General features: G+C 39.3%; 1 protein-coding gene across 4 annotated transcripts in view; it reads left to right on the forward strand.

Annotated features, from left to right (window-relative positions):
- The window catches only part of pdlim5a (PDZ and LIM domain 5a), a 59,222-nt gene extending 47,153 nt beyond the window's left edge, over positions 1–12,069 (forward strand). For all 4 annotated transcript variants that reach the window (XM_087176088.1, XM_023414399.2, XM_023414400.2 and 1 more), the window contains 6 exons: positions 4,261–4,343; positions 6,707–6,908; positions 8,630–8,810; positions 10,582–10,702; positions 10,900–11,015; positions 11,161–12,069. In XM_087176088.1, coding sequence (XP_087032214.1) covers positions 4,261–4,343; positions 6,707–6,908; positions 8,630–8,810; positions 10,582–10,702; positions 10,900–11,015; positions 11,161–11,250 — 793 coding nt within the window. In that variant the 3' untranslated portion in view covers positions 11,251–12,069. The remainder of the gene's footprint in view (positions 1–4,260; positions 4,344–6,706; positions 6,909–8,629; positions 8,811–10,581; positions 10,703–10,899; positions 11,016–11,160) is intronic.
- The last annotated feature ends 785 nt before the right edge of the window (positions 12,070–12,854 follow it).

Genomic DNA, 12,854 nt, shown 5'->3' on the forward strand with positions numbered 1-12,854 from the left:
GGGGTTACTTTACATGTGTAAACAGTTGGGCGACTGAGATTTTGAGGTTTTTCCTCATTATCGCTTAATACCAGCAAACAAGAAGTCTCATTATTAGGCAGCATACAGTGCTGAAAATAGACCGTGAAATAGATAAGTCAAACAGAGAGACAGCAACAGAGATGCCAACCAGGGCACTGACTGTGTAGTGATGCAGTACGTAAGAGGAAAATTCAAGGATGCACTTAATGTAAATATGTGAAAGAGAGAATATAAAGACAGAACAGGAGAGAGAGACAGATAAAAAGAAAATAAATGTATTCCTCTCTCCCTCCTTCCTCCAGTCCCTCTTTAATTATCCCTCCAGTTAACAAGGTTTATATGTGGCCCAGTATGTCCAGATGGTCAGCACTCTAACTGGCTACTATTGAATCAAAACAGCGGGACTCACCATTTATCAACCAATCAAAGTCTTGCAGAATACAATTAAGTTGCTGTGTAATTGGCCTGATTGGTGGAGAATATTAACGAGCCGCACTGTAATTGCCTCTAATGAATGAAGGACTGGGGACCATCTTATTTCCTGCTCTATTTGTCACCTGTTGTTAGCCAGTTACAATAGTTAATGTGAATGAATGTTCTTAGCTTGTTTGCAGGGATAATTTGAATAGATGGCGCTACAGCCTTTAGTCTCACAGAGTTTAATAGCCTAAAAGTATGATGAGGATGAGGTCTGTCCTCTTTCTTACAGGACACATTCTACTTGATAAGAGCTGATGCTCTTTAAGAGCGAATTTAGAAAACAGTGAATTTAGTTTGGCTGATTAGCCAGAAAGCCTCCTCATTTATGTGCTTAATTTACCTACCTTTTATCTCTTTACAGCATCACACAGTGATCTATGAAGTTAATCACACCAGTTGATTTTAGAATTAACTTATAGAGTTAATCAGATTTAGATCGGATACTCATTTCACTTACATTTACAAGCAGGTATAAATATTGAAGAATTGGAGCACATGAAAGGACAATAGTCCAGATGCAAATTTAATTGCCTACTGTCTATACTCATTCAGTGTTGTCTCTGGCTGTAGATATAAGAAGTCAGTTTGCACCACCCGCGAACACCCCCCCCCCCCCCCCGCCCCCCCACCCCCTTACATGGCGGACAAAATGATAAACTGATAATAAGAATGAAGAGAGATATTCCACAGTCTGACAGTCTCTTTCCTATAGAGAGTACTTAGATTATGACTGTACCAACTATAGGCTGATTAGCCAGAATCAAGGCTAACACATCAGTGCACTGGGTACATTTATCACAATGATTGTCATTGCACTGTAGTTTGTGTCTAGTGTTTAACAGTGTGTAAATTAAATCTGCTGACTTTTATAACCATTTTATCCATTCGTTTGAGAGTCATTTTCAGAGTGCTATCGTCTGTGTAACAACTATTAAATGTTACATCCAAATGTGACAAGGGTGGGAATAGCATCAGCAGCCATCTAACCAACTATCTCTGTTAATTTGCGTTAATGTCTCAGTGTCTAAGCCTGTCTGTGTTGTTTTTCTTCTCACGCCAAAGGGTGTCTTGGCATCAGTCTGCCACAGAAGAGGGAGACCCTCTCTTCTCTTCCCCCGTCAATGCTGTCTATGTCTTTAGGTAAATTTAAAGTCTCCTCCCCTCTCCTTTCCTTGTGAGTTGTGCAATTACACAGCTACATAGTTGAGCACTTATTCAGAGAGTTTGAACCAATGATTTTAGAGGTAGTCCTGGGTGGTAAACCAAGTGAACCCCCTGCTCTGTAGGGACCATTTCATGTTATGGATGTTTCGTGTCTTCAAATGAATTGTGTGCTAAAGGAATGTCAGAGCAGAGGCAGGGAGGGCAGCTGAAACACTGAGCATCGACTGAAGTGAAGCCAGTACACACAAGTGTGACATTCTTCCTATATCTCTCTCTGTGTCTCTATCTGCCTATTTACGTCTCATAGTCTATATCTCTCTGTCGGTTCTTCTCTTTCTCTCCGTCTTTCTTGCTCACACTCACAGGCACAACTCGACGTAACTATGACTGCAGTTGCCATAACATTTGTCTCCCATGAGTCACCTAACAGCCAAGCACAAGGAGAAAACAGCAGTGATCCAACTGTTGGCATCAGCAGCAGCTATGCATTGTGGGTGTAATACGTCTGGGGAGAGATTGTTGGCCCACCCAAGCTACTCAGCTGGCATTGATGAACACACACACACACACACACACACACACACACTTACAAACACACGCACACTTGCACACATGCACATGCACACGCTTGATGTTACTCATAGAGAGGTTATTCATTTTGCATCATTTTAAAAGGCAGTGGAGAGTTTGAGGCCCCGGGGCCACGTTTGATTGAAGAGCAGAGACATTTTGCTCCTTTCCCCCACGATAGCTGGACGAGCTCTGGCATCCGAAAATGAGTTTCAAAGCCTGTCTTGTTCTTCAATACAAACCTGCAAAAATGTTTCATATTTTTTTCAAAATAACTTAATTCCAATGACACAAGACAACTTTTCTGAAAATATATATTTTCTGAAAAGTTATAGGCATATATATTGCCTCATTTTATCAATTTTTATTTTTTTTTTATCAGTGTGGTAAATAATGGCGCATTACGTGAAAGAATGTTGATGATTTAAGATGTTTATTCACCAGTTATCTTTAATGGATAATTGTTATATATTGATGATAATTGATCAGTAAAACCCTAAATGTAAGAACTAACACATAGCAACACAATGTTTTTCCTAATAAGAGCGTTGCAATATGAAATACGTCTTTAACAAGTAGAGAAAATTTTGCATCACAAGGACGTATTTTGCTCAGATGTTTTCCCTTCAAGAGAACGTTTTGACCCAAGAGAGTATGTCTGACCATGAAAAAGAATATGTTGTTCTCAGAAAATATGTGTTGCCTTAGATCTTGGCTTGTCAAACCTTGGGCGAGTACTGAAAACAATGCCACAGATATTATACTGTGTGTTTACATGTCTTTAAAGACAAAATATATCACCCTGTGCCACTATACTGTTGACTAGATATGAACAGACGACCTAGCATAGCATTATGCTTAGAATAACCACTGGTCCCATGCGGTCATTTTCTCTATTTCGTCATTTGAATCAGTGTTCTGGCATCTTTTGATGTGAATACCACTAAATTTTAGTGCAGAGTCTCTTAAAATTATTTATTCTTTGACCCAAATGTGAAGTTTAGTTTTATTTCCTGGGGCCATGTGAAAAAGAACTGCCAATGTTGTCATGGGGACCCATTCAGTTTGTCCCTTCACAACCTCAGTGAAGTGTCCAAACCCATATGTTGTGCATTCAGAGGGGACATTTAAAATGTAAAGAGGTGAGGCAACAACTGCATATACAGTGGTTGTTGTATAAGAATATATGGACAAGTCACTGAATGGAGTGAAATGAATGTAGTCAGACTGTGCACTGTACCACAAGAACTTTGTCTCCCCTCCATCATTACTACTGGTAGTCTGGCATCTGTCTACAGTGCAGGAAGGGGCACTTATATTCATTACACCATGCTATATTTCATAACACTGTAGTCAGTTACTCTCTATTAAATAATTTGAATTGATATTCTGGCATCAGTTTTGAATGGGTGTGCTGTATTATTAGTGCTGTGCAAACCAACTCATGACCTATCCATCATCGGGCTGGTGGCCTGGACTCTGTTCTTCCGTGAATGTGACACACGAGCAACATTTTTGTGCGCACTGTACTCCTAAGTCGGAAGTGCACCATGAAGTTGAGTACTGTACTGTTCTGGCTGTAGCTGCACTCTGTGTTTTGGTTGGTACCATATTTGTCTCAGCTCTGTCAGCAGGTAGGTGGTCTGGAGTCTGTCTTACTGTATTTTGACAGGAACTTGAAAATTGCGCTAGGCTAGCGTTTTTTTAATTTTTTTTATACTGTTCTTTTTGTCTTTTTTTTGTTGTAGTAGCTATGAGTACACAGAGCTCAAAGGTATTTTGCTGGGGATGACATTTTTGTAAATAACAATTTACATCCTGCTGTTGTGTGACCCATCACTCTGAATGAGTGGGATGCAAATAAGTAAGTATTTTGTAATTTATGCAGTGAAGATAGAGTTTATGTAACCTTTTATGTGCAGTGGCTGTGGTTTCTGGTGTACTGTGATTAATTATGAATTTAATTACAAAATATATAAAGTGATTTCCATATCATTTGTGTTTCCATGGTGTCTCTCTGCGCAGTGAGGAGAGTGAGGAACCTGAACTCAACAGCCATGACTCTGCAGTTGTCAAGACCATGATCAAAGGACCTGCTGCAACCCAGGGTAAACTGTGTGTGTGTGTGTTTGTGTGTGTTTGTGTGTGTTTGTGTGTGTGTGTGTGTGTGTGTGTGTGTGTGTGCGTGTGTGTGTGTAGTTGTGTGTTTTCTCCTGTCTCCTTGTGATAGCAGCACATCCTAAAGGGTTTTTCATGCATTTTCACATTGATATTCACAATGAGCACTGGCTATGATAATTGCCAGGTGCCATTTTTGTAAACCTTGGACCAAGACACAACTGGCAGGTCTACAACTAACTTCCTGAAATAGCATATCAGCCATTGTGAGTATATATTAAAGAATATAGTATATGTACATAATACATGGGTTTCAGTGACTAAAATACATTTTTTATTCATCATGAAATGTGTGGAATAGTAAATTAAGTTTACTGCCAAATCCAACAAAAATATATCTGTACGGCTATGTGTCAGTTGTTTTTACTGTAGGCAATTTGTGGTATTTTTTCACTAAATTAACTACTGGAATACAATCAGACTAAGGTGCCTGAGCTGTTTTCTTAGCATAAGTCACGGGGAATGCATGCATACCCAAAATGTGACTCCCCCCTAAATAGATTCCTAAATATAAACTCCTTTAGGAATTGAGCTAAATCTTCTTTTAAGCATGTTTTTGATTGATTAATATATTCCCTCCTACAGTTAAAAAGTGTTATTTCTTCTCATACAAAAAATGTTTGGTTCCCAATCCTGGCACACTGTGAAACTGATTTACTGCTGTTGGATTGAATGTTGTTGCAGCCAGTTAGCAAGGGGGAAAGAGGCTTATTTTCCATGGTTGAGGCGTGACATATGTTGTGAAATAGGTCATTGCAGACTTTCTTTTTCTTTTCTCGTCTTTTTCCTCTGTGGAAGCCCATTAAGCAGGCGAGCAGGCCCCACTCTGCCTGTGGCGCCTTGCTCAGTCACATGTGCAGCAGTTCTACTCTGTCAGAAAGATAATATTGACTGAAGGGACCTGTCGGTAGTTATGAATAAAGTTTTAAAGGCAAGCCGCAGAGCTGCAGTATAAAGCCTGTGCTCCATATGCAGTCAGCCCTTAGAATCTGAGGCTGCCAGTTCTGTGCATTATTCTGTTTATCACGTACATAATTGAAATGAATAAATTCTGTATATGTGTTTTTTTGCAAGCAGGTTCTCTACTCTTTAAATATAACTAGCCTAAGTTACAGCGTCCACTACATCCAGTCTCTGAGCACAAGGCAGGTCCTCTTCTCCGTGTCACTCCCTGATGTAACTGCTGCTCAACAGAATCATAAAATGTAGTCACTTACCAGGGGACCCAGGATCGTAAAAATATACTGCTAGCCGTATGGTGCCACAGCAGCATGTAAGCCACTGACCCATTTTGAATCTTAAGCAGCAGTTGAAGAAACCAGGCCTTCAGCTTCTGGCTTGTTGCTAATGCCTATTGTAAAACAATATCTTCACTGTTGAAAGTTGAAAACACAGACACGCACTCATGCATCTGCATCCTTCACTTACCTGTTCCACTCATTCCTACAACAACTTCATCTTCAACATAAAGCCTTGCACATGCTAGCTTGATTAATGGCAGCTTCACTAATAGGTCGAAACATCAAACTGTGTAAAATCAACCTAAAACAAGTCTTTTCCTTAAATGTAACAAATTACTGCCACTTTTTTGCAGGAAATTTTGATCAAGCAATATTACAGTAAGAAAGCATTCATATCTATGGCATCTTAAAGCTGAGTTTAACCTCCCTCTTGGACTGTCAAACATACTTTTTAACTTAGGCCCCTCAATTTTTTATGATGAGGGTTTAAATGAATACCCTACTGGCTTCAGCGTTAAATGTAAACCCAGTCCCGCTCCTTGCCCAAACAGACCCACTTAAACATGACATGTAATGGTAAAGCCGAGCTCCAAAAGTAGCCCGTCCCACACCATGCACACACGTACAAAAACACATCTCCATCCACAGAGTGGAGATCAAAGGCCAAACTACATGTTTAGCCAGGTGCCTGGGTTTTAGCTGAGGGAATGTCTTGGTGGTCTATGTGTGTGTGGTTGCATGTGTTTGGTCATGTGTATGCATGCACATTCACCATAGGAATGTGTTGAAGGTCGAGTGGAATATTCTGTGTATTGCTGAAGATTGATGTGGTGAATCCACGGTTGTGACAACGGTAGTCAGCCAGCTGCATGCACCGCCACGACACCTGCTGGGTGTATAGACAAAGAGGGTAGAGGTCAAATAACTTACACACCTGGGAAGAAAACAGGCGTGCACATCTTAGTGCTCACTATTCTGAGTTTCCATCTATTCCTCTTTCCTTTTACCTTTATCTCTGCATTTCTGGTTTATTTCTCTTCTGCCTCCTACAGGTCACCGTCCACACATTGGTTTGATCACTCCGTCTTTTGGTATGAAGGGCAACGGCAGTGCCAGTGTCCCGAGGGGTCCGGTCCCAGCCCGACCTGTACCTCAGCCCCACCCTAAAGATGAGGACACCTTGGTCCAAATGGCAGAACACATCCCTGCAGGGACCCGTACGCCCATGTGTGCCCACTGCAACATGGTCATCAGGTGGGATAATACTGATCTGTCATATATTTAATTAATTTTTTAAAAACCTTTTTAATCATGAAACTTAACAGACAACTGTATAGAATGAGCATGAATCCATGCCATCAGGAATGAAAGAGGCTGTCATGACCACTTGTTTAAATTGTGAAAGAAAGCAGTGCACATGTATGGTGCCCATACACTACTTGCACAAGGATAAAAAAAGAGAGGATGTCTTCAACTTGACTGCACAGATATTAACTTGTACTCAAGAAAATTAAGAACGGGAAAGGAAAATATTTCCACTCCTTAATTATTTAGAGACCCAGTTAGGCACTTAAAATAATTAACTTAAAACCATCATGAGTAAATAATCTGTATGAAACTGTAGACCTACAACGATCTGACTGAATGCACACACACACACACACACACACACACACACACACACACACACACACACACACACACACACACACACACACATGATAGGATGATACCAGATCTTGAGTTACTCTCTCAGTCGCCTATTTAAATTTAATTTGTAGGATTAAGATTGGAGAATCCGATTAGGGGACATCACTGTAATGTTGTTGTCATATGTATTATATATGGAGTTCTATCTGATGAATAGAACATGATTGACAAAATGACACTAAAGGTATCTTAAGATTGTTGGAACAGGAGGAGGCGAAATTACTTTTTTAACTGCACAAAGTCTACATAACATAATACAAAATAAGTGGTAACTGACTGCCCTATCCCCAGCATTATCTCCCAACTTGTGTCACCTTACATTACATATCACTTAAGGATAGGATTTCTCACATGCTAATGACTGCCAAGCAATCTATCAGGGTCACTATCCGAGTAAGCTCAGATAAGCACAGCTATTGTATGGAGTAAATTAGTCTCTGTTGTTTTCCCACTTCACCTAATCATCGAAGTGGACATGACCAGGGTGCTGTCTGAGTAGAAGCAGAGGATGATGGTCACAGGAGACCTTTAGTACTGACACAACACATGGGATTTCTAAAATGTCCTCCTAGTTTCTCAAGCTCTTTTCAGCGACCTGAATGGAATACGAAAATTATTCAGTGAGTAGTTGACAGAAGTCTAATCTAACAATAATTTTGATAAATTCTTTTTTTTTTTTTTTTTTTTATGAAAGCCAAACACTGACTGGCTCCAACCATCAAATACAACCATCACCACATATTGTTCATAGACTTGACTTAATTGTCAAAAACTCTAGACATTATGATTCAGCATATCAGGATGAACGAGGTAAATCATAACTAAATCACGATAGTCAAACAGTAACTTTCTGAAAGGAGAAAGAAAGGAGAAACAGGAAGAACTTAGACTTACATGCTGTGTTGCCAAGAGACAGTTTGTAGAAGTTAGACAAAGTTGAGTTTCTCACATTGTAATTAATTCATTTATTCATTTGTGGGTTGCCTATTTGTAGTGCTGTCTGTACATGGTAATGTAAACAAAGCACAGATGACCTGTCAGCACTACCTTAGAGGGTACAGGGTGCTTTGCTTCTGTATTTTGTGTTTATGATGAGATGTCTTTCTTAAAATAACTTCATGATGATACAAGTAATTCATATAGTTTGCCTGTTTCTCTTATATGTGGGTTAATTTTTATAAGAGTTATTTTTTGCAACTGCTGGTAAAATCAAAAGTTGATTTCCACTCTTCCTTTTGTCTCTGCTTTTCTTTTTCTTTTTTCAGAGGGCCCTTTTTAGTAGCAATGGGTAAATCATGGCATAAGGAGGAATTTAACTGTGCCCACTGCCGCACATCCCTGGCTGATGTGGGCTTTGTGGAAGAACAGGGATTTGTCTACTGTGAACACTGCTATGAGGAGTTCTTCGCTCCGACGTGCAGCCGCTGCCAGGCTAAGATATTGGGGGTGAGTTGGCGTGAATCGAAATGTAGCAGTGTAGACGTGACGGCACATCAAATAATCATCTGGCTGCTCTCACCTGTGCTGTGATGGTCAATCAACATAATGCACTATTAACAGATAAGATTCATAAACTAAAAAAGCAAAATATTATGAAAATGACAACTAAACTTAGATTATAGTGCAGGGAAAGAGGATATGGATGAAAGACTCAATGTTTGCCATTCGTCTGAAGATTTTACATTCGTACCATTCACTTACTGTACAGCTGCCCCTGACACTGCGCGTGTCTGCTGTTTTCAAACTCCACCACCTGTTGTTTGGAGACTAACAGCCATAGTCCTCCTCCTCTGTCATTCAGCGCAAACCTGTCACACATATATTTATTTGTGTTACATTCTTCTGTTTCTTCCTCCCTTTTCTATAATATCTCACTCAATTTTATAAAAAAAAAAATAAATTCTTAGTCTTCACTTTTCTACTGCAGACCAGCTGTGTGCTGAAGGGTTGGAGGTGGACATTCGAATGCATAAAGACGTTTAGTCATAGTTTGGACATGATTATATGAAATAAATCCAAAATGTAGATACGTCACTTTCGATATTGAAATCTACAGAAAAGTGACTTGGTGTTGGTGATTAAAAACATCACACTCTCCTCACTGGGAGTTACAATAGAAGTTGAACCAACATTTAAACTGATGTGTGTCCATTAAGGCTACATTACTATGGAGTCTGTTTCTCTTCATACCTTATTTTGTACCTCATTTCTTGTCCAGTAGCTGTCTGCCTTAACCCAAACATTATCTATCAACATACATGACTTAAGCAGCAGCACTATGGATACGCTTTATAATTAATGTAATTGTTTGCATCTTTAGTAAAGGGCTGTTCTTATCAATTTGAGATCACATAGTAAAGGGGTGTAAAATGTACCGATGGTGCCAGATTCATCATAGGGTTACTTTAAAAAACGGTTGCTGAATTTTTGCCAAAGTGTAGGTCCAAGTCCAAAGATACAGAAAAGAACACATAGAGGACCAATGCAACAAAGCTTAAGGTTAGTGAAATTTCAATAGTGAGCACCAGTGAAACTCAGGAATGCAGTAAATGTTCAGGTGTTAGGAGAATAAGGCTTAGAGGCCTAGAGGCTGCAGGTGTAGCTTGAACCCAGAGTGTCAGGAAGCTGAGATCTCTGCTCTTGTAGCAGCTCTGACATTCATCCCTCACGTGTTCTAACCTCTTTAGCCTCAATCCCTTTCAACCCTCTATTTCTCACACATCTTCAACCAGCTTACGGCTTCTTATTAACCTGTTTTCTCACTCCCTCTCTCCTAATCCTTCATTTTACTCTGACCCACCAACTTTCCATTGATCCCTTGTCCTGTCTTGTTCTCACAGTTTAAGGGTGGGAAAGAAAGCAGTGTATCTATTTTAAGCTGGGTCATGCGGCCCCACAAAGAAAAAAAGTAATATTTAAGTCTGACATGAGAAAAGGTCAGACTGTATGAAAAGCTATGCATTTCGGACAAATGTTAAACACATACATTTATCCGTAGGTATTGATAATGGCAGTAGATATATTACGTGTACAACCATGTTACAAATAATGACCTAATTAGCAAAGTAAGCATCCCTCCAATAATCACTGTATCCTCTCCACTTTCTGGTAATGTGGATCTAATTTTCGGACACGCGCACACACACATGCACACAGAGTGCCTCTAACAAACTGTATGATGCTTCCAACTAACCACATTGTTTGCATTCGCACCCAGGAGGTGATAAATGCCCTCAAACAGGCGTGGCATGTGTACTGCTTTCTGTGCGCTTCCTGTCAGCAGCCAATCAGAAACAACACCTTCCACCTGGAGGATGGAGAACCATACTGTGAGCGAGGTGAGTGATAATGACTCTCAACAATGCCTGAATTGGGCTGATGAGTGCTGCCTCGGACTAGAAAACAAAACACCTAGCAATCTGTCGATGGAAAGACACAAGTAGCCTTCTGTTATGAATTGACCTCCGTAAGTTTGATTGTCTCTTGCTGTTATGGTTTATTTGATGTATGCCATCATCTCCTTTTCTCTCAAAAGACTTCTACAGTTTGTTTGGGACTGGCTGTCATGGCTGTGAGTTCCCCATTGAGGCTGGAGATAAGTTCCTGGAGGCCCTGGGTTACACCTGGCATGACACCTGCTTTGTTTGTGCTGTAAGTGTCACAGTAAATTCAGACCATCACGGGGCTAGCACGTACAACATGACATAACATATGTCATCAATAAAAGTTTTGTTCGTATTCTTTTTTTGAATGTATTGCTAAAGTGTCTATTTTGTGTGTGTTTGGCTTTTTACAGGTGTGCTGTACTGCGCTGGAAGGCCAGACCTTCTTCTCCAAGAAAGACAAACCTCTTTGCAAGAAACATGCTCACACACTGAAAATATGATTCCTAGACTGTTCTCACACTTTTTTGGCCATACATCTTTTTTTGGTAGGTTAAGAAGACCTCTTACTGTAATGATAGTTAGTCCACGCAGCAATACAACTAGAGCAATAGTCATTCATGCATGGTGGTGGCTCCTCCAGGTGAGCTAATTTAGTCGTATTCAGGCACCCAACCCCATTATAAAGAAAACATCATTTGATTTTACCTTGTGTTCCCTACCAGAAGCAGCAATAACGCTAGCAGTTAACAACTGTTCTTAGTATTGTCTGATTTTCAATGGAAAATACTGTATTTGGAGCCAATCAGTTTGAACTGATTTTCATCTGCATTTTATGTGCTCATGGATCCAAAGTAGAACGGTTTTATTGTCAAATGGTGCAGTGTATGTATACTACCACTACAAATCACCAAAGTCAGTAATTTAATGTTACATAAGATTCTGTCGTAGTCTTTATTTTCTTAATCCAGAGTTTAATCTTGAGTTTCTTAGAAGCGTGACAGCGATTAGATGTAATCTACCCTGTTAAATTATACATCAGAGACTACAGTGCCAGAAATGTTGGAAAATATATATTCATACTATATGAAAACTATTTTCTAAGCAGGAGTTTATATTTGTTAGTGTTAATGTTTGTTTAGCTGTATCAAATTTCAAATCCTAACCAGCAGCTATTAAGAGTTTAAAAGAATGATAGCCATTCACTTTCCTGTGTTCCATGAACAGCATTTCAAATCAGAACCTCTGTCAAAAGTTTTTAATTGGGCTGAATGTCTGAGAAGATTATCAAAGCTGTTGCATTTAATAAATCCTTATGATTATTTGATCTTTTTCTGTATTTTATAAATTAATTCTATGTGTTTTATTTTCCATGTGTTGTGTGAAACTGGTAACACTGGCAAAAATATTACTTGTTTCAAAACAGAGGGTCACATTTAGTAATATGTATTTGGAGCAGTAAGGCACTTGAGAACGAGAGACAAAGAGAAAGAGGAGTGGTCTTGATTTTATGGGGGAAACAATTGGCCTTAAGTATAAAATAAATATATATACAGTACGTACAAAATGAGTGAATAAATGTATAACAAAATATAAAGCCCATAGTTGTATATTCATGTATTTCTCCTTGCTATTTGCAAAGGCAGAAATACATTTTCTGTACTGAGTGCCATATAGTTTCATGAATCATATTAATATTTTTTGTTTTACTTCATGTTATTTTATGTATTAATTATGTATTTTCACTCATTGCATTCATTTCTGGTTGATTCAGTCCTCTATATGCTTCATAAACATAAGAAGCGGTTTCTGGCCTGCAGGAAAATAAGGAGTGAAACACAGATACTATAATCCTTGTGTAGTAAACCCTGTTTATTTTATTTTGTTTATAGAGGGGAGAAATGTCTGATCAGACAATATGTATTTAACTGTTTGAGTAACTGGGTCTTTGCTTTTCAGGGATTGGTGCAGGGAATGGATCCAGGTAGTTTCCTCTGTGTTTTTAGTGTCTCACTTGACTGTCACTTGACTTAACTGTCCCAACATGTCGATTTGACAATTATTTACTTTTCATTATGGCTGAGGGGTAAATACGGTCTGTTTTGTT

This window comes from Seriola lalandi, unplaced genomic scaffold (genome assembly GCF_002814215.2).
Source record: "Seriola lalandi dorsalis isolate HSWRI2012SDOR001 ecotype SW California unplaced genomic scaffold, Sedor1 jcf7180002054524, whole genome shotgun sequence".
Classification (NCBI taxonomy): Eukaryota; Metazoa; Chordata; class Actinopteri; order Carangiformes; family Carangidae; genus Seriola; species Seriola lalandi.